This window comes from Leptodactylus fuscus, chromosome 5 (assembly GCF_031893055.1).
Source record: "Leptodactylus fuscus isolate aLepFus1 chromosome 5, aLepFus1.hap2, whole genome shotgun sequence".
Classification (NCBI taxonomy): Eukaryota; Metazoa; Chordata; class Amphibia; order Anura; family Leptodactylidae; genus Leptodactylus; species Leptodactylus fuscus.
The window spans coordinates 192,662,227-192,681,163 of NC_134269.1; the positions used below are offsets into that span (position 1 = coordinate 192,662,227).

The 18,937-nt window shown below is 42.7% G+C and overlaps 1 protein-coding gene across 1 annotated transcript in view; it reads right to left on the reverse strand.

Annotated features, from left to right (window-relative positions):
* LOC142204587 (E3 ubiquitin-protein ligase RNF213-like) overlaps positions 1–18,937 on the reverse strand; it is a 170,999-nt gene that overhangs the window by 17,171 nt on the left and 134,891 nt on the right. The window contains 10 exon segments of the mRNA XM_075275902.1: positions 7,200–7,374; positions 7,489–7,648; positions 7,821–7,915; positions 9,759–9,793; positions 11,169–11,247; positions 13,906–14,148; positions 14,261–14,371; positions 15,605–15,727; positions 16,927–17,108; positions 18,432–18,633. Coding sequence (XP_075132003.1) covers positions 7,200–7,374; positions 7,489–7,648; positions 7,821–7,915; positions 9,759–9,793; positions 11,169–11,247; positions 13,906–14,148; positions 14,261–14,371; positions 15,605–15,727; positions 16,927–17,108; positions 18,432–18,633 — 1,405 coding nt within the window.

An 18,937-nucleotide genomic window follows, 5' to 3' on the forward strand; every position in this document is an offset into this window, starting at 1 on the left:
TGCGCTCTGTTTGTCCATTAGACTTAGGGTGGAAGGCTGATGATAGATTAATATCGATATTTAATGCTGTACAAAAACTTAGCCAGAATCTTGAGGTAAATTGTACTCCACGATCTGAAACAACCTCATCGGGCACTCCATGAAGCCGAAAAATATTGTGAATCACAAGATCAGCTGTCTCCTCAGCTGAAGGTAATCCAGAACAAGGGACAAAATGTGCAGCTTTAGTGAGACAATCCACCACCACCAGAATGGTATTCTTCCCCTTCGAAACTGGCAGATCTACGATAAAGTCCATAGAAATTGATCCCCAGGGGCGAGATGGAATTGGCAAGGGCTGCAACAACCCCATAGGTGAAGAGCGTGGAATCTTATTCATTGCACAGGTACTGCAAGATGTCACATATTTCTTCACATCCTTGAGATGATCAGGCCACCAAAAGAAGCGGGATAGGAATTCTTGTGTCTTCTGAACTCCCTTATGATCCCCTATTATGGAGTCGTGAATTAGTTTTAAGACTTCTAGTCGTACTGCTTCAGGAACATAGAGACGGTCCTCATGGATCCACACCTTGTTCTTGAAGACTAAAGATAAATCATTGGGGGGATGTGCCAAGACTGGGTCACTTGTATAGGCTTCTCTTAGCTTCCCCAGCAGGTCTGTGTTATGGATCACCCCAAAGAATCTTGATTCAGGGAGGATAGTCTTTGGTGGCTCTGCAGGAGAGGATTCAGTGGAAAACATTCTAGATAAGGCGTCGGCCTTACCATTCCGAGAACCAGGCCTGTAGGAAATTAAGAAATTAAACTGATTCAGGAACAAGATCCATCGGGCTTGACGGGGACACAGACATTTGGCAGATCTGACAAATTCTAAATTGCGATGGTCAGTTAAGACCACTATTTGCTGTGTTGCGCCCTGTAAATGATGTCTCCATTCTTTGAAAGCGGCTACGATCGCTAGGAGCTCCTTGTTTCCTACATCATAATTCTTTTCTGATGAGGTCAGGCGTCTTGAGAAGTAGGCACAAGGGTGTAGCATGTCTTTTTCCCCAACTCTTTGTGACAAAATGGCTCCAATTGCACAATCCGAGGCATCCACTTCGACAATGAATGCACGTTCCGGATCAGGATGTATCAGTATGGGAGCTGTTGTAAATTTTGTCTTTAGCTGAGAGAAAGCTTCTTGTGCCTGTGTGGACCAGACGAAGGCTGCTCCCTTCTTTGTTAATCGGGTAATTGGTGCAATTATCTATTATGTTTGATAAAACGTCTATAAAAATTGGCAAATCCCACAAAACGTTGCACCTCCTTCACATTTTTGGGAATGGGCCAGTCCATGATTGCTTGAACTTTACTAGTGTCCATGCATAGTTCTGAAGGAGAGATTACATAACCCAGAAACTGTATTTCCCTTTGATGGAATTCGCACTTCTCCAGCTTGATGCAGAGTTGGTTGTCCCTCAAACGTTTCAGCACGGTCTTCACGTGATTTTGATGTTCTTCTAACGTGTTGGAAAAAATTAGAATATCATCAAGGTAGATGACAACAAATAAGTCTAGTAAATCTCTGAAAAGGTCATTGTAATGCACTGGCAACCTTCCAACACTTTGTCAAAGACCAAAGGGGAAGGCCATGTATTCAAAATGCCCATATCGTGATCTAAACGCTGTCTTCCATTCATCCCCTGGTCTAATACGAATAAGATTATAGGCTCCTCGGAGGTCTAGCTTTGTGAATACTTTTGCCTGATGGACTCTCTCCAGCAACTCAGGAATCAATGGGAGGGGATAACAGTTCTTAATGGTAATTTTATTCAGCTCCTGTAGTCGATGCATGGTCTAAGGCAGGGGTCCTCAAACTGCGGCCCGAGGGCCACATGCGGCCCGCCAAGCACTTCTGTCTGGCCCAGCCGACAACGCCGGCAGGCGTGCATTTATAATGAAGCTCCTGGGGAGCTCGGGCCAGGCCATGGAGCACACTTCACTTTACCTATTGGAGGGCACCGCTCCCGATGTCTGTGGGTTTGCTCTGCCTCCGGCCCCCTATTTAAAAAGTTTGAGGACCCCTGGTCTAAGGGAACCATCCTTCTTTTTAACAAAAAATATGGGTGCGCCTGCTGGTGATGAAGATGGACGAATAAATCCCTTTGCCAAATTCTCATCAATGTATTCCTTGAGAGACTTCAGTTCTGGTTTGGCTAAAGGATAGATGGTTCCAAAAGGTATAGCCGCACCTGGTAACAACTCCACCGGACAGTCATAATCGCGGTGTGGCGGGAGTTTGTCAGCATTCTTCTTATCGCAGACATCAGCGAATTCTGCATATATGGCTGGTAATCCTGTAGTGGATTGGAGCTCCCCCTCTGGCTTGCTCTGGGGTTGTTCTGAAAAACACTCCTGTTGTAAAGAAGGATATTTTCTTAGTCTCCCAATCAATTATAGGGTTCTGTGTACGCAGCCATGGCAATCCCAAAATAATAGGGAAGTGTGGAGATGTAATTAGAAGGAAAGACAGGACCTCATGGTGATTAAGCTCCATGACCATCTCTAGGGGTTCAGTCTCATGATCCACCGGCCCTGAGCTCAGTGGAGATCCATCCACAGTTTCCATAACGATAGGGGACCGCCTTTTTTGCAGTTCCACGCCATGTTTTCTGGCAAAGTCAATGTCCATAAAGTTACCATTAGCTCCAGAATGGACCATAGCTTGTGTGGATATCCACTGGGAGTTGGCTAGGAACTTCACAGAAATAATACAGTGGAAATCTTTGTTCTCCTTCCCTATACCAGGTGCGATGGAGCGGGTAACTGCAACCACAGGTGAAACATGTTCAGAGCACACACATTCCTCATCTGAAAACTCTGGTTTGACTACCGCGGCAACAGTTTTGCGCCCCTGGTGGGGACAATTAATGAGGAAGTGATCATTTTTCCCGCAATAGAAACATTGGTTCTCTCGAAGCCTACGTTCCCTTCTTTCAGCATTTTCACGTCTCTGCATGCTGTCCACTTGCATCAGCTCTACTCCGGATTCCTGGTACCCTTTCTCCTGGGAGTCTCTGGTAGTTGGAGCTGAAACAGAAGTATAGCTGTTATTATTACGGAACCAAAAGGAGCCCCATCTCTCCTGTTTACATTCAGCCAATCTAGTGTCAATCCGGATACAGTGTTGCACGAATTTATCCACCTCAGTGGGGGCTTCAGCACGTGCCAACTCATCCTTTATTGTCCCAGAAAGTCCATTTCTGAAGATTGTAAGCTTAGCAGCGTCATTCCATTTAGTGTCAATTACCCACCTCCTGAATTCCAAGGCATATTCAGCTACCGAGCGTTTGCCCTGATGTAGTGCTTATAAAGTCGCCTCCGCTGTAGCCACTCGGTTGGGGTCGTCAAACACTTCACTCATAGCTGCCAGGAAGTCTTTTAAATTACTCAGCCGATCATCGTTTGTCTCGATGAAAGGGCTAGCCCAGGCTAATGCTTTATGTGTCAGGAGCATGATGATGCACAAAACCTTGGATCGGTCGGTGGGGTAATGCATGGGATGAGCTTAAAAAAAAAGTTGACATTGATTGAGGAATCCTCGAAATTTATCTCGGTCCCCACCAAACCTAAAAGGTGGAAGTGGCAGAGTGGGAAGGGCAGATGCTGTTCCACCACGCTCTTGGGACTCCAGTTTGACCACGCGGTCAGTGAGATCACGTACCAATTCCTGCAAGGTCTGAATGGCTTGTCCATACACTTGAATGTGGTGTCTAGTCTGATTTTCCAAAGCCGTATGTTTAGTCTTGAAGTCACGTACTTCACTATGGAGCTTGGACAGCGTACCATGCATCTGGTTCACACGATCCTCCAGACTCTTAATCCCGGCGGACTCCATATTAAGGCTTGAGTATCCTGTTACGCTACTGGTGATACAGCTGGAATCCGATAGCCAGGAAGGACGGCAGATGCCGCGGAGTAGGAGACTTGGTCAATGGATAGCCAGAGATCGGTACACAGGGCGGGTAGTCGGAGGAAGCCAGGAGTCGGTACACGGAGCGGGTAGTCAGATGAAGCCAAGGAGTCGGTACACGGAGCGGGTAGTCAGATGAAGCCAAGGAGTCGGTACACAGAGCGGGTAATCAAGAGAAGCCAAGGTATACTGAGCCAGAATACCTCAGAGCTAGAGGACTGGGAACAAACACAATACTCAAGCATTGTTTATAATATGCTCTGGGTATATATAGGGCTAAACAGGGAACAAGATGGCCACAGACCGGAAACAAGATGGCCATGGTCATGAGACAATACTTGCCATATTAAATGTGGGCAAGAGTCAGGGAACAGCAGCCTCCAGTGGTGGGAGTAGTAATGACACTTGAATAGCGGCCACTAGTGGAGATCCTTGGAACAGTATCTTCACATGATGATGAAACACAGGTTCTAACACACAGATTCTGACAGCTACAGTGGGATGGTTTAGATCAGGGGGTGCCCAATACGTCGATCGGTCTACCGGTCGATCGCGAAGGACGTATGGGTCGATCGCGGGATCGGTGTCTGCTTGTTGACAGCGCAGGCTGAGAATCATCTCTGGACACTGGCATGCAGGGGCCTTGCACTCGTTCGCAGTCAGGGCTGCGGCGGCCCTGCCTGCCAGTGTCCGGAGATGATTCTCAGCCTGCTTTGTGAACAAGCAGACACCGGAGAGCTGTCTCCTGCGCTCATGCTCTGCCCCGCCCACATGCCCCACCCCTGACCCGGCCCCGCCCACAAGAAGTGGGTAGTAGATCTTATCCCTTGGTCCCTTGGTTTGTAAAGTAGCTCACATGCTCAAAAAGTGTGAGCACCCCTGGTTTAGATCAAAGAATATCCATGTGTTAGAATGGTCCAGTCACAGTCCAGACCTAAAGCTCATTGAGCCTCTGTGGCAAGATATGAAAATTGTTGTTCACAGACGTTTCCATCCAATCTGGCTGAGCACGAGCTATTCTGCAAAGAGGAATGGCCAAAAATCTCAGTCTTTAGATGTGCAAAGCTGGGAGACACATACCCCAAAAGACTTGTGGCTGTAATTGCAGCGAAAGGTGGCTGAACAAAGTAGAAGACTTTTGTACGTCACACTTTTCAGATTTGTAGTGGATTAAAATTATGAAAACCATGTATCATTTTCCTTCCACTTCACAATTATCTGCTACTTTTAATAATAATAAATAATACATTTTATTTATATAGCGCCAACATATTCCGCAGCACTGTACAATTTGTAGGGTTCAAATACAGACAGATACATTACAAAGAGAATCATTTCACACAATGGGACTGAGGGCCCTGCTCGCAAGAGCTTACAATCTATGAGGTAGAGGGGGTGACACAAGAGGTAGCACGGGCGGTATTACTTATACAGAGGTCAGACACTTTTGTAATAGAGGTAACTGTCATTACACAAACATAAGACTTTATGAGCCGTCACCAGTCGTGTCCTGTAACATGTGTATGGAGCTTGGACCTATAAAGTTATCCTGAGATGACATCATACCATGTGGGGTAATGTGGGAGCGGGGACAGAGGACGGTTAAGGGTTTACGTTAGACATTGTGATAGGCTTGTCTGAAAAGATGCGTCTTTAGTTTGCGTTTGAAACTGTAGAAATTGGGAGTTAATCTTATTGTCCGGGGTAGAGCATTCCAGAGAAGTGGTGCAGCTCGGGAGAAGTCTTGTATACGAGCGTGGGAGGTTCTGATAATAGAGGATGGAAGTGTTAGGTCATTGAGTGAGCGGAGAGCACAGGTTGGGCGGTAGACAGAGGTGAGGGAGGAAATGTATGGAGGTGCGGCATTATGGAGAGCCTTGTGGATGAGATGATAACTTTATATTGTATTCTATAATGAATAGGCAGCCAATGTAATGATTGGCACAGACCAGAGGCATCGCTGCAGCGTCTAGCCTGATAGATGAGCCTGGCCGCTGCATTCAGAATAGATTGTAGAGGGGAGAGTTTAGTGAGGGGAAGACCGATTAGTAAGGAGTTACAGTAGTCAAGGCGAGAATGAATCAGAGAGACAATAAGTGTCTTTAATGTATCTCTGGTAAGGAAAGGGCGTATTCTGGAGATGTTTTTGAGGTGGAGGTGACATGAACGTGCGAGTGATTCAATATGAGGGGTGAAGGAAAGGTCTGCGACAAACATGACCCCAAGGCAGCGGGCCTGCTGCCTAGGAGTTATAGTAAGGCTTGAGACTACAATGGATATATCAGGGACAGATCTATTAGATGGTGGAAACAGTAGTAGTTCAGTCTTGGAGAGATTTAGTTTCAGATAGAGAGAGGACATGATGGTTGTAAGTTGACAAAATGTGAAAAATAGGGGCCACACAGTGGCTCAGTGGTTAGCACTGCAGCCTTGCAGCGCTGAAATCCTGGGTTCGAATACTTCCAAGGGCAAAAAAAATATCAGCAAGGAGTTTGTATGTTCTCCCCGTGTTTGCGTGGATTTCCATCCCATACTTCAAAAGACATACTGATAGGGAAAATGTACATTGTGAGCCCTATGTGGGGCTCACAATCTACATTTAAAAAAGAAAAAAAAAAAAACACAAAATGTGAAACGTGTCAAGGGGTATGAATGCTTATGCAAGCCACTGTATTCACTAAATATTTTTCATCAGATCATTTTTACAAGCCAGTCCTGACAGTGAGATATACTGGATGTTGATCAATTGCAGTTAGTTACCAATGAGTACTTTGCTAAGGGTAGTATACTGAGCCCAACTCCGTTATTACCGTTCATCTAAGCCCCATTTGCAGATGACTTATATGAATGGTCAGTATGCTACCCAGGTTTTTCCCAGATAGCACACTGACCCATTCATTTCTATGGTCCTGTACACATGACTGTGAATTACACGGTTTTGTATGCAGGCTGACAGTACATGCTGCAAAATATGGAACAGGTCCTATTCCTGTCCGATTTCGAAGCCCTGCTTCTGCAGCTGCTATTCATTGAATGATAATATTAGTGTGTCCCCTGTGCGCCGCCCATGATGTTCATTCATGGCAGCTAGTTAACACACGGATGCCAATGCCAACCACTGAGCAGAAATAGTCTGGATAGAATGACCTTCGTTGCAAATTCACAATTTCTTGTTTCTGCACACTTAATGTCTCTTCAATGGCTTTGAACAAATGTAAAATATATCAAAATGTTCACTTACATTGTCCGCGCTGATCTGGATTCAGCATCTGACAAAGTACAAGATGTACAATGGTAGTTGTATCATCTGCACTTTTTCCAAGAGTGTTCCTTAGATTTTCTAGATCTCTGTCTATGTGATGAAAGAGGAAACTTCTTACGTCTGGAACAGGTGGCTTCACAATGCGTACCACATTCTGTTAGAGAAGACAACAGTGGATGAGACAGGTTTTCTATATGTGGTAAAGTCAGCAATAAATAACCTTCATGAATAAAGACTCTGTCTGGTATAGCACATTCTGGATAAGTACCTGTAAATCTTCTTCTGAGCCCAGGAGCATTGATAGATGTGTCACCATCCTCAGTATAATAAATGCCGGAGCCGGTAGATCTCTGTCTGGAGCGATAACTGCTCCTTGGCGCTCTGGGGCTCCCAAGACGTGTCCTGTCTGTGTCCGATCCTCATTGTGCCTGTTTACACATAGAAAAGTAACATAAAACCTTCTCCAGAGAAATCACTTTATACCATGGTTATGTGCAGACAATTTCATATGCTACATGTAAAGTGAACTAGGTAAATCAAGATTTGCAATTCATTTAGATTTTTCTTGCATATCATATTGTAATACAAATAGAAGCATACTCCATTCTCTGGAATCCTGCGTGAGCTCTATGATTTTCCCCGCCAACAGTAGCTCCGCACTCCAAACATCGACTCGTCTGCATTGGCTGACCACACTGAAAAAGTATGACAATAGTTGAAATTACACAATTCAGTAGGTACATAAAGCGGATTCATCTAATCTTCTGATATGTCTGTATACTAAATACTTGAATTTCCTATTTAAAAAAAAAAAAAAATCGATTCCATTGTAATGTTCAATCTGTTTTTCCTCCCTTACTAAATTGACTATTGTATGTTACAGTTAGATATGTAACAAAATACAAGGTTTTCTCACCTAAACATTGCCTCTAAGGGGGCGTTCACACTACCGTCGGTGTCCGACATGTAGTGTCCGCTCCTAGTGTCCGCTCAAAATCTGTCACGGACACTAGGAGCGGACACTAGATGTGTCCGTGACACCTGTCATTCAAATGAATGGGCATCAGGTGCGTTCTTTTGCACTCCGTGCCCGTCCTTCCCTGTCCGCAAGAGAAGATGTCTGACTTCTCAAGCGGACAGAAAAGCCCTGCATGCAGGGTTCCTCTGTCCGCTTGAGAAGTCGGACATCTTCTCTTGCGGACAGGGAAGGACGGGCACGGAGTGCAAAAGAACGCACCCGATGCCCATTCATTTGAATGACAGGTGTCACGGACACATCTAGTGTCCGCTCCTAGTGTCCGTGACAGATTTTGAGCGGACACTAGGAGCGGACACTACATGTTGGACACCGACGGTAGTGTGAACGCTCCCTTAGGAAGAATATATCCATACATACTGCACCAGATGGAGCCTGTATGAAGGTACATGAAAGCTCTGCAGCTCCATAAGATTCTGTGCTCAGGGCTGTGTGCATGGGTCCTTAAAGGAAAAGTTTATCTATCTATTCTGAAATCATTGCGTGTATTATCCCTGTAGTGTGAGGGCTAATTCACACGGCGGAAACGTTTTCAGCTGTGTGATTTCTTCGCGCGGCTAGCCGCAATGCAGTGCATTGGCATACCGTCATGGCATGCCGCTCCTGATTAGACTCGAATGAATGGGCCTAGTCAGGAGTGAGTCTCGCGCCGCTGATGCCGTGGCTGAATCCGCAGTTAGATGGGGCATGTCGCTTGATAAGGCATGATAAGCTAATCTTTTTATCTCTATATTTAAAAAGAGATTACTGTGCAAGTAACAAAGCACCCTGTTCATCACACTACTGGCCTGAGCTGAAAACCAGGAAGTGGAGGGGAGAGGAGACAGGAGAGAAGGAGAAACCCTGAGATGACCTTTCTTCATTTTTGTAGACACAGGTTGACAGATGTGATCTCACCAGCGCTCTAGACACCAGGATCACAATCTCTTTGTTTATACCTCTAGCTATACAACCGAACATCTGACTTGTTTTCCCTTCCTTCTGGTTACACTGTTGGCTCTTCTAAAGCTGGCTAAAATGATTATCCATAAATCAGTCTATTCCAAAGTCCTGAGTAACACAGAACCTGTCACAGGGTATTCTCCTAGAGTGCACTACTTTGCATTTTGAAACATAGATCCACATTTTTCATTATTTGGAACATTAATCCAGTAAAGCTCAATCTTTTTCCATGTTACAAATCCTTTTAGTAATATCACCCCTATAACACACTTTTGTGTCATCAGCAAACAGGCACACCTTATCTACAAATCCTTGTCCTATGGCACTAACACAAATAGTAAAGTGTATCTAAGGATTTGCTATAATCCAGACACACACCTTGTGTTACCCCATTCTTCAGATACAAGGAATAATGAGTGAGTTATCCACTATAAAAATAAACTTATAACTTATTTTATGGTGCGTAATATTGAAAAAAAATTGTAATTTCTTTTATAGTAACAGTATTAAAAAAAAACAATATATGCCTTAAATTTTACTTTGCATATTTAAAAACTTACCTCACCAACAGCGCAATAATGTCCTTTAGGACAACCTATTAGAAATAAAAAAAATAATAATTATAGTTTAAGATTTCTCACATTTAAAAATATCAAGGGGGATATTGTATTAAAACTCTATACACTTATTTAACCCCCTAACAGTCAAATTAAAATTGTAAAAACTGTCCCAAAAATGTAACTTTTTTTATTGCAGATTTTGAATGTATGGCTCAAGTAAATATAGTTGGCGCATATCTCTGGTGTCATATGTAGATTTTAAAAATGGCCATGGGCATGTGCAGTCGGCTCTGCCCAAGCACCGATGACAGAGCCAACTGCGCATGCGTAGAAGTTTGACCCCAGTGCCGAAAGAAGACGCGGAGAGAGGCCATTCCAGATGAAGCTGGAAGCAGCGCTTGAGATTTCTCTCGCAGCATTGGGGACGCCCCCAATGCTGTTTGAGAGCTGAGGCCCACCCCCAGTACTGCAAGAGAACTCCTTTGCATACCAAAGTAAACCCGGATTTCTAATGAATGGCGGCGTGTAGAAGACTAAATGTAAGAGAACAATAGCCTTTCTTAAGGCTATTTCTACGTGTTAATCAGAAAAAAAGGCATCCAATGATAGGATCCCTTTAAACCAGTAACCTGGGGGTCATTGAAAGTTCCTGAATGCATGGTTGTGTGAGGGGAAAAATATCTGTGTAAAAAGAGAGATTAGCATTCCACCATCTTGTCTGCGTATATTCCACATTGCTTTTACTAACGTCTTGTTTCTGTCACGCAGCTACTGTGAGAGACTTGCAATTGTGCTTTCTTATATTTAGGAAAAAGGTTGGAATGTTTCTGAGTTTCTCATAACTATTACTTAGTTTCTCATGTTCCGTAACAAGACACAGAATGTCCGTTAGATATGAGAACAGTCTAAACTACTTCTAAGGATCAAGGACATACCGTCCATCTTGGAGCACTGTGCTAGCATGATTAGAACTAAAATGGATGACACGGACAACCATGTGTTAACTCATGTATTGCTTATGCACGTATTTATCATTTGTAAACGCCCATTTTGTACTCTGACCAATGATAATTCATATTTCTATGTGATGTAGTTTGTTATGCCGAAATTAGCATACAGCCATTATTCCTCTATAAAAGCTAAGTAACATGTAATAAATGTCAGAACATTTAGATATACATCTGAGTATGTGTGGCTTTGTGTTCTCCCCGTACTGGCAACCATTTTGCTTTTAATTTGGAACCGACAGCATGTGCTCCTAGGGGTGTTTCCCCCGACAGTTGTATCCATTGGCAACAATCAAGACAAAAGACTGTCACCACTAATATGATTAATTACTATTTACTCTCAGTACAAGTTACTATTATGCATTAAGTACTTCTGAAATACCACTGAATAAATTCCACTTACTGTACCACTGAATTTGTTCCCTCATGGCAGCTCTAGCGTAGGTGACTAAGTCTTCTGGCATTGTTGGCAAATAAGAATTCTAAAAGTTATTAAATATGTACAGTAAGTATACCTTGTGTTCCGTACGTAGCACTACTGAATAGAGATGAGCGAACACTGTTCGGATCAGCCGATCAGAACAGCACGCTCCCATAGAAATGAATGGAAGCACCTGTGACGTCGGCCGGCCGCCGGCAAAGTCAGCGTCACAGGTGCTTCCATTCATTTCTATGGGAGCGTGCTGTTCGGATCGGCTGATCCGAACAGTTTTCGCTCATCTCTACTACTGAACAGAAAGAGACAAATGTGGCAAACAATCTCAGAATAACACTACTTCTGGCCATTATATGCCTTTGTAATTATATTACTGTAATTTATAGCGGTTTTCCTCTCTATAACGTCTGTCTGTAGCTTGCAGTTCTCTCTGAGCTGGTGAATGGAGACTATGCCATACACTGCACAATGCAGGTCATATTTATGAAAACTGTCTTTCATAGCAACCATTCACAACACAGGTTGCATTTTCAAAAGTACTATATTGAAAAAAAGTTGTGCTATGATTGGATACAATGGGCAACTAGGACAATTTTTCTTGAGATTAGTTTTCTTAAATCTGTCTCACTGAGTAAAGGAGAATCTGCTCCATAACTTGGTCTCTCTCATTCAGAAACATCCCCTTCCAGGGCTTACAGTACAGACCAAAAGTTTGGACACACGTTCTCATTCAAAGAGTTTTCTGTATTTTCATAACTATGAAAATTATAGATTAACACTGAAGGCGTCAAAACTATGAAGTAACACATGTGGAATTATATACTTAACAAAAAAGTGTGAAACAACAGAAAATCTGTCTTATATTCTAGGTTGTTCAAAGTAGCCACCTTTTGCTTTGATTCCTGCTTTGCACACTTGCACACTCTTGGCATTCTCTTGATGAGCTTCAAGTGGTTGTCATCGGAAATGGTTTTCTCTTCCCAGGTGTGCCCTGTCAGGTTTAATAAGTGGGATTTCTTGCCTTATAAATGGGGTTGGGACCATGAGTTGTATTGTGCAGAAGTCAGGTGGATACACAGCTGATAGTCCTACTGAATAGACTGTTAGAATTTGTATTATGGCAAGAAAGAAGCAGCTAAGTAAAGAAAAATGAGTGGCCATCATTACTTTAAGAAATGAAGGTCAGTCAGTCCGAAAAATTGGGAAAACTTTGAAAGTGTCCCCAAGTGCAGTTGCAAAAACCATCAAGCTCTACAAAGAAACTGGCTCACGAGGACCGCCCCAGGAAAGAGACCAAGAGTCACCTCTGCTGCGGAGGATAAGTTCATCCGAGTCACCAGCCTCAGAAATCGCAGGTTAACAGCAGCTCAGATTAGAGACCAGGTCAATGCCACATAGAGTTCTAGTAGCAGACACATCTCTACAACAACTGGTAAGAGGAGACTTTGTGCAGAAGGCCTTCATGGTAATATAGCTGCTAGAAAACCACTGCTTAGGACAGGCAACAAGAAGAAGAGACTTGTTTGGGCTAAAGAACACAAGGAATGGACATTAGACCAGTGGAAGTCTGTGCTTTGGTCTGATGAGTCCAGATTTGAGATATTTGGTTCCAACCACCGAGTCTTTGTACGTCGCAGAAAAGTTGAACGGATGGACTCTACATGCCTGGTTCCCACCATGAAGCATGGAGGAGGAGGTGTGATGGTGTGGGGGTGCTTTGCTGGTGACACTGTTGGGGATTTATTCAAAATTGAAGGCATACTGAACCAGCATGGCTACCACAGCATTTTGCAGCTGCATGCTATTCCATCTGGTTTAAGTTTAGTTGGACCATCATTTATTTTTCAACAGGACAATGACCCCAAACACACCTCCAGGCTGTGTAAGGGCTATTTGACCAAGAAGGAGAGTGATTGGGTGCTACGCCAGATGACCTGGCCTCCACAGTCACCAGACCTGAACCCAATCGAGATGCTTTGGGGTGAGCTGGACCGCAGAGTGAAGGCAAAAGGGCCAACAAGTGCTAAGCATCTCTGGGAACTCCTTCAAGACTGTTGAAAGACCATTTCAGGTGGCTACCTCTTGAAGCTTATGAAGAGAATTCCAAGAGTGTGCAAAGCAGTAATCAAAGCAGAAGGTGGCTACTTTGAAGAACCTAGAATATAAGACATATTTTCAGTTGTTTCACACTTTTTTGTTAAGTATATAAGTCTACATGTGTTACTTCATAGTTTTGATGCCTTCAGTGTGAATCTACAATTTTCATAGTCTTGAAAATACAGAAAACTCTTTGAATGAGAAGGTGTGTCCAAACTTTTGGTCTGTACTGTACAGTCAAAATCACGGCCGCAAAATAACGTGGCTATACGATCTAGGCTCCCATTGAAATCAATGGGAGCGTATACGGCGCTCACAGTCTCACACGCTGTATACGTGCCACATCACACGGCAGGTTACTCTGTGTGAACTCTCCCTAATCTTGTGTTTCTGCTGCTATCGCTCTTATTCTACTCACTCCTCCATCTCCACTCTGCTTTGACTTCTATAGACATGTATAATCTAAGCCATGTGAAAGTCAGTTTAGTAGAAGGGAAGGGGAGCAGGGAAACAGTCTAAACATTTTTCTCTTACAAGATATCGTTCCAATTTCTTATAATGTACATCTGTACTAAAGTTTGTTGTAAAGTTAGTAATTATTAAATACCTGCATTCTTGATGGAAAAAAAGACAAATTTCTTAGCGGTGAAAAAAGGTGATTATTCCCATTGAGTAGTACAGCAGCCATATGTATCGCCAGTCCAAAAACAGGGATGCGTGAGCTTCTAATTTGAGGAACAACCCGTAGTACTGGTCGGTTGTTGCTGAGCAATGTCTCTACAAAGTGTTTAGTTGCTCTTTCTTGGAGAATATTGATGTTCTTGATACAATTCTTTATGGCTTCATGTTCCTATTACAAACACAACAGTGAATATATTTGATAGATAACTGGAATATCTATAGACATTTACACAGATACATAACTATTTTATTCAGTTTAACAACATTAATGAAAGACTTACAGCCACTGTCTCATGTTCTGGATTATTTCGGATCCCATAATACAAGGATATTTCACGAAATACAGCAAGAATTACGTGAACAGCGAACTCATTGTTGGGGTTTTTACACTCCTTAGGAAAGAAAGGTAAAATTACTGTCTAGTAATGCTACTGTCTGTGAGTATTAAAAGTAAACCAAGAACAAGATGTTAAAGGTAGAATTCATTGTTAAACTAACAACATCCTAATGTACTACACTACAATACAACAACATTACAATTGGATTTTTTTAGATCAAGGCCCCACGTATATGGCCGCAGCAAAAAGCAATGGGGGAAAAACCACAGCGGCAACGCATTGCATTTTTCCCCACAGAGCTATTCACAGAAAGACTTTCTACTTCCATTATGCCGACGTTTCCATAAGTATAGTTGACATGCTGCAATTTCTAAAACCACATCCATGATGATGTCATCCTGTATTTCATAGGAAGCCCTACACATAGGGATCACATGACAGCTCTCCATTATAAAAGGTTTCAAAATGTATAGATGCAACTGGGCTATGGTGAAACTAATGACCCAGGTAAAGTATGACCTTAATACAGACCATCAATATGAGATTGGTATAGGTTCGATTCAGCAAACACCACATTGTTTACCAGGCCCAGCTCCGTTCTTTCATTAATATTTTTATAGATTTGTAGATCGGGTATTTTCGGACACAGGGATACCTATGTAGGTGTTTCACAGTATTTAAGTACTCTTATGTGTGTTCTAGGGAAAGGGGGGTGATTTAAACTCTCAATTTTTTTTTTTGCATTTATTAGACCCCCTAGGGGTCTTAAGCTCCAGGGGGTCTGATCACTAATGCAATGCATTACAATGCTAAAACTGCAGAATTGCAGAAAACTGGCAGTTCTTCACAAGACTCCTGGCTGACATGGCAATGGGACACTGGCCCTGGAGCTTGCTCTGAGTGCCAGTGATCTCCGGCAAAAAGGCACCTCGGTAAGCTCAGTTCAGGTACTGATTAAGGGCATTAGCACCGAGTCTCTGCTATATAAAACAGCAGAGACTCGGCGGATATGGCGGCCCCCCAACTCCTGAGCAGCCGCCATCTTTAAACACCGGCATCCGCTGTACTAGTACAGCGGATGTTGGAAGAGGGTTAAGCCCTCATATGGCTCTGTGAACAGAAAAATAACAAAATTATGGGGTTTGGAGGGCGGGAAGTCAAAAACTAAAATCGAATCCAGTGGGAAGGGGTTAAGAAAAGTAACACAAAAAGGGTGAATTGTAGAAAATTATATTAATAGCTTTCCTCATGTGTAAGTAACCACTAGATTGATGCAGTTATGGCTACCTGTAGGGCCTTTTGAATCCATTCTTCTTTGCCTTCGATCATTGCTTTACCAATACCATCTCTGATAGCTTTGTAGCTGTCACCACACACCAGGAACTGATCAATTTCATTTGTTTGACTTTCCTGCAACAAAAATAGTAAAAGAGTAATGTGTGGGGTAGTTTAGTTAATGTTTTTACAGCCCCTATTCAGATAGGACTACAAGCAAAGAAGGAATGGAGTATGGCTGCAGAGTCCACAGGATTTATCTGTAGTCAAACATGAAGATACATAGGACTGCATTGTGCACAATTTTAAGGCTTTAGCAACCTTTAGGGAGGGTTCACACGGTGTAACGTGCCGCGTGATGTGGCACGTCTGTGCCGCGGGACCCTTTGCGGGCCGTACACGCTCCCATTGATTTCAATGGGAGCGGGGATCGTATGTGCCGCGCTAGTTTGCGGCCGCAAACATCATCACGATTTCAGTGGGCAGCGCACATGTGTCATTCATATCAATGGGATCTGTTTTTTTACGCCACTCACTCTGAACGAGTTTCACGTTCAGAATGAGCGAGCGTAAACACTGTGTGCAGGCTCCCTTAAAAGTATCATTTCCCTGAGGCAACACAGTGGCTCAGTGATTAGCACTGCAGCCTTGCAGCACTGGAGTCCTGGGTTCAAATCCTGCCAGGAACAACATTTGCAAGGAGTTTGTATTCTACAAAGTCATACCTTTAGGGAAAAAAATGTATGTTGTGATCCCTATATGGGGCTCACAATCTAGATTTAAAAAAAAAAAAAAAAGTATCATTCCACATGGTGGAATCTGATTTTCTGGCAGATTTAGTCCCCAAATCAGTGGCAGATTCCTCCCTCATTCTGCATCCCATTGAAAACAATTGGAGCATCCTGCTTGAATCAGCTTCTGCAGCTGATTCAGAGGTCGCGGCCTGCGACTCCCCACTGGTTAGACTTATTTATTTGGGCCTAATCAGTGGTGAAAAACTGCAACAGAATGATGATGCCCCGCATTGTGAGTCGGGGGCAGAAAATAAAGAGTAATTCGGGGCAGATGTCTGCCTCATGTTCCTCTTTACTTTCCAAAATTTGAACAGGTTCAGACATCCATTCCAGTCGGTCTGCCTCTGCAAAAAAAAAAACCACCCAATTTCAGTTGTTTTTTTTTTTTTTGCTGTGGTGCACAGGAGTTGTTCCAAACAGGGCCTACTGAGACTCAAGCCCAAGGTCTTACACAAACCTGGAGCTGGATAGATAAGGTAGAGAGGATGGATGGATAGATAGATAGATAGATAGATAGATAGATAGATAGATAGATTTTACCTTATTCTGTAGCATTGCTCTAGGAAAAAGCCACACAAACTTTGCATCCTTAAAATGCCTTTGCACAGTGTCGATACCATCCATATTTGCCAGTTTTCGAATTAGATAAACTCTATACCAGTCATTGCCAGACATCGAGCACAACTTCTTCACACACTGCAAGTAATTCTCATTGGTGGCTCCTAAAATAAAATATCTATTACTTTATAGTCATAGAAAAATGGCTCCACATCCAGCAGCCTGTCATCTGTACAACCTTTCCCCCCTAGGCTTATACTCGAGTCAATAAGTTTTCCCAGTTTTTTGTGTTAAAATTAGGGGGGTCGGCTTGTATTCGGGTCGGCTTATACTCGAGTATATACGGTAATATATATTTAATAAAAATCTTTTAATATTCAGGAAGAATTTCTATTTGCAGCACAGACAGCATGTGAATGATACCCATGAGTTAGCTGTTTTTTTTTGTTTTTTTTATCACAGACCCATAGACTTCGATCACCAAGCCGTGTAGAGAAAAGTTAAAAAAAAATAATTAGGGAATGCCACAATTTTTTCTCAGTATTTCTCGTTCCATGAGAAAAACAGTGTGTGAATGACTACATTCACTATGATAGGTGTGGGTGCTATCTTTCACAGACACCACTGAAATGCCTATAAAGGGTTGTCCAGACAAAAAAAAAAATTCACCCAGAAGTGGTGAAAAAAAAAAGAACAAAAAAAAAAAAGAAAGAAAGACTCATCCTCACCTGTCCCCGATACTCCAGTTACTCCCAGCGCGGTGCGATCCTCCTAGTCTGTTGTTGTTGCATGTGACCACTGAAGCCAATGAGCGGCTTTAGTGGAAGGGTCGTCAAGCAGTTCCACTTTAAGAAAACACCGGAGCAGCAGGACCGGACTGCACTGGGAGGATGTCAGAGCATTGGGGACAGGGGAGTTTTTGGGGTTTTTTTTCACCTCTCCCAGGCTTATTTAAAAATATTTATTTTGCTTGGACAACCCCATTGAGCATACAAGGAAACTAGTCATAAAAAAAAAAAAAAAAAAGGTTCTCTTTATATCGGTGTCATGGCTTCCATTTTTGATGCAGTGTCAGATCTGTTGTTTGATGGATACCAAATGCACCCGACAGGTCCCTTTGTCTAGTAATGATGGTCTGCTGGGTTCCGATGTTATTTTCATCAAAACTACAGAAACATCAACACTGTGTTCATTGCTACTTTGTTCATCAAATAAGATGGAATCTGCCACAAAGCCCTTTGCTACAGATGTGAACAGAGCCTTAATAATACCAACATCTCTAATAATATTCTCCTCTTCTTGGGTCTATACCCCTCCCTTCTCATAGTTCTCACAAAGTCCAGATAAGATCGGATGGACCTCTAAGCCAAAATTGGAAGGATTTCCTCAAGGACACATTTTAAGAAGCTTTCAGTCTAACAAAATAGGCATTTCATTCTAGTGTTACTTTATGATCCATATTTAGAAATATAACTTTTCCAATTTACCTTTGGATTTGACAGATAATAATTCTGCCGCTGTGTTTAGGGCCAATCTAACTTTTGCCACATCCTGAAGAAATTGTACAGTAGTATCAGATTTTTTTTCGCCACGTATGTATTGTTCCAGAAAAGATCCTTCATCTTTGAGGTATTTTTCTTTGTGTGAAGGATCACTCTGGATTCTTTGTCCTTTTTCAAACAATGAATCCTACAATAAAGTTGCAAAATAAATAAAATTTATCATGAACAGTTTACTTCATTCACTATATGACATTAGCAGAGCCAAGGTTGTAATTTAAACCAACAGGATTTCCCAGAGTTTGGCAGAATTTTACATTTTAATTTGTGGGAGTTGAGTCCTAGACTCATCCCAGGCAACTCCCGGTAAAGAGCCTTCACACGCGTGTATTTTTGCAAAATACACATGTAAAAATACATGTGTAAAAATAAGACTCCCATTGACTTCAATGACATTTTACAGGTGTGTTTTTATAGGCGTATTTTGCAAAAAT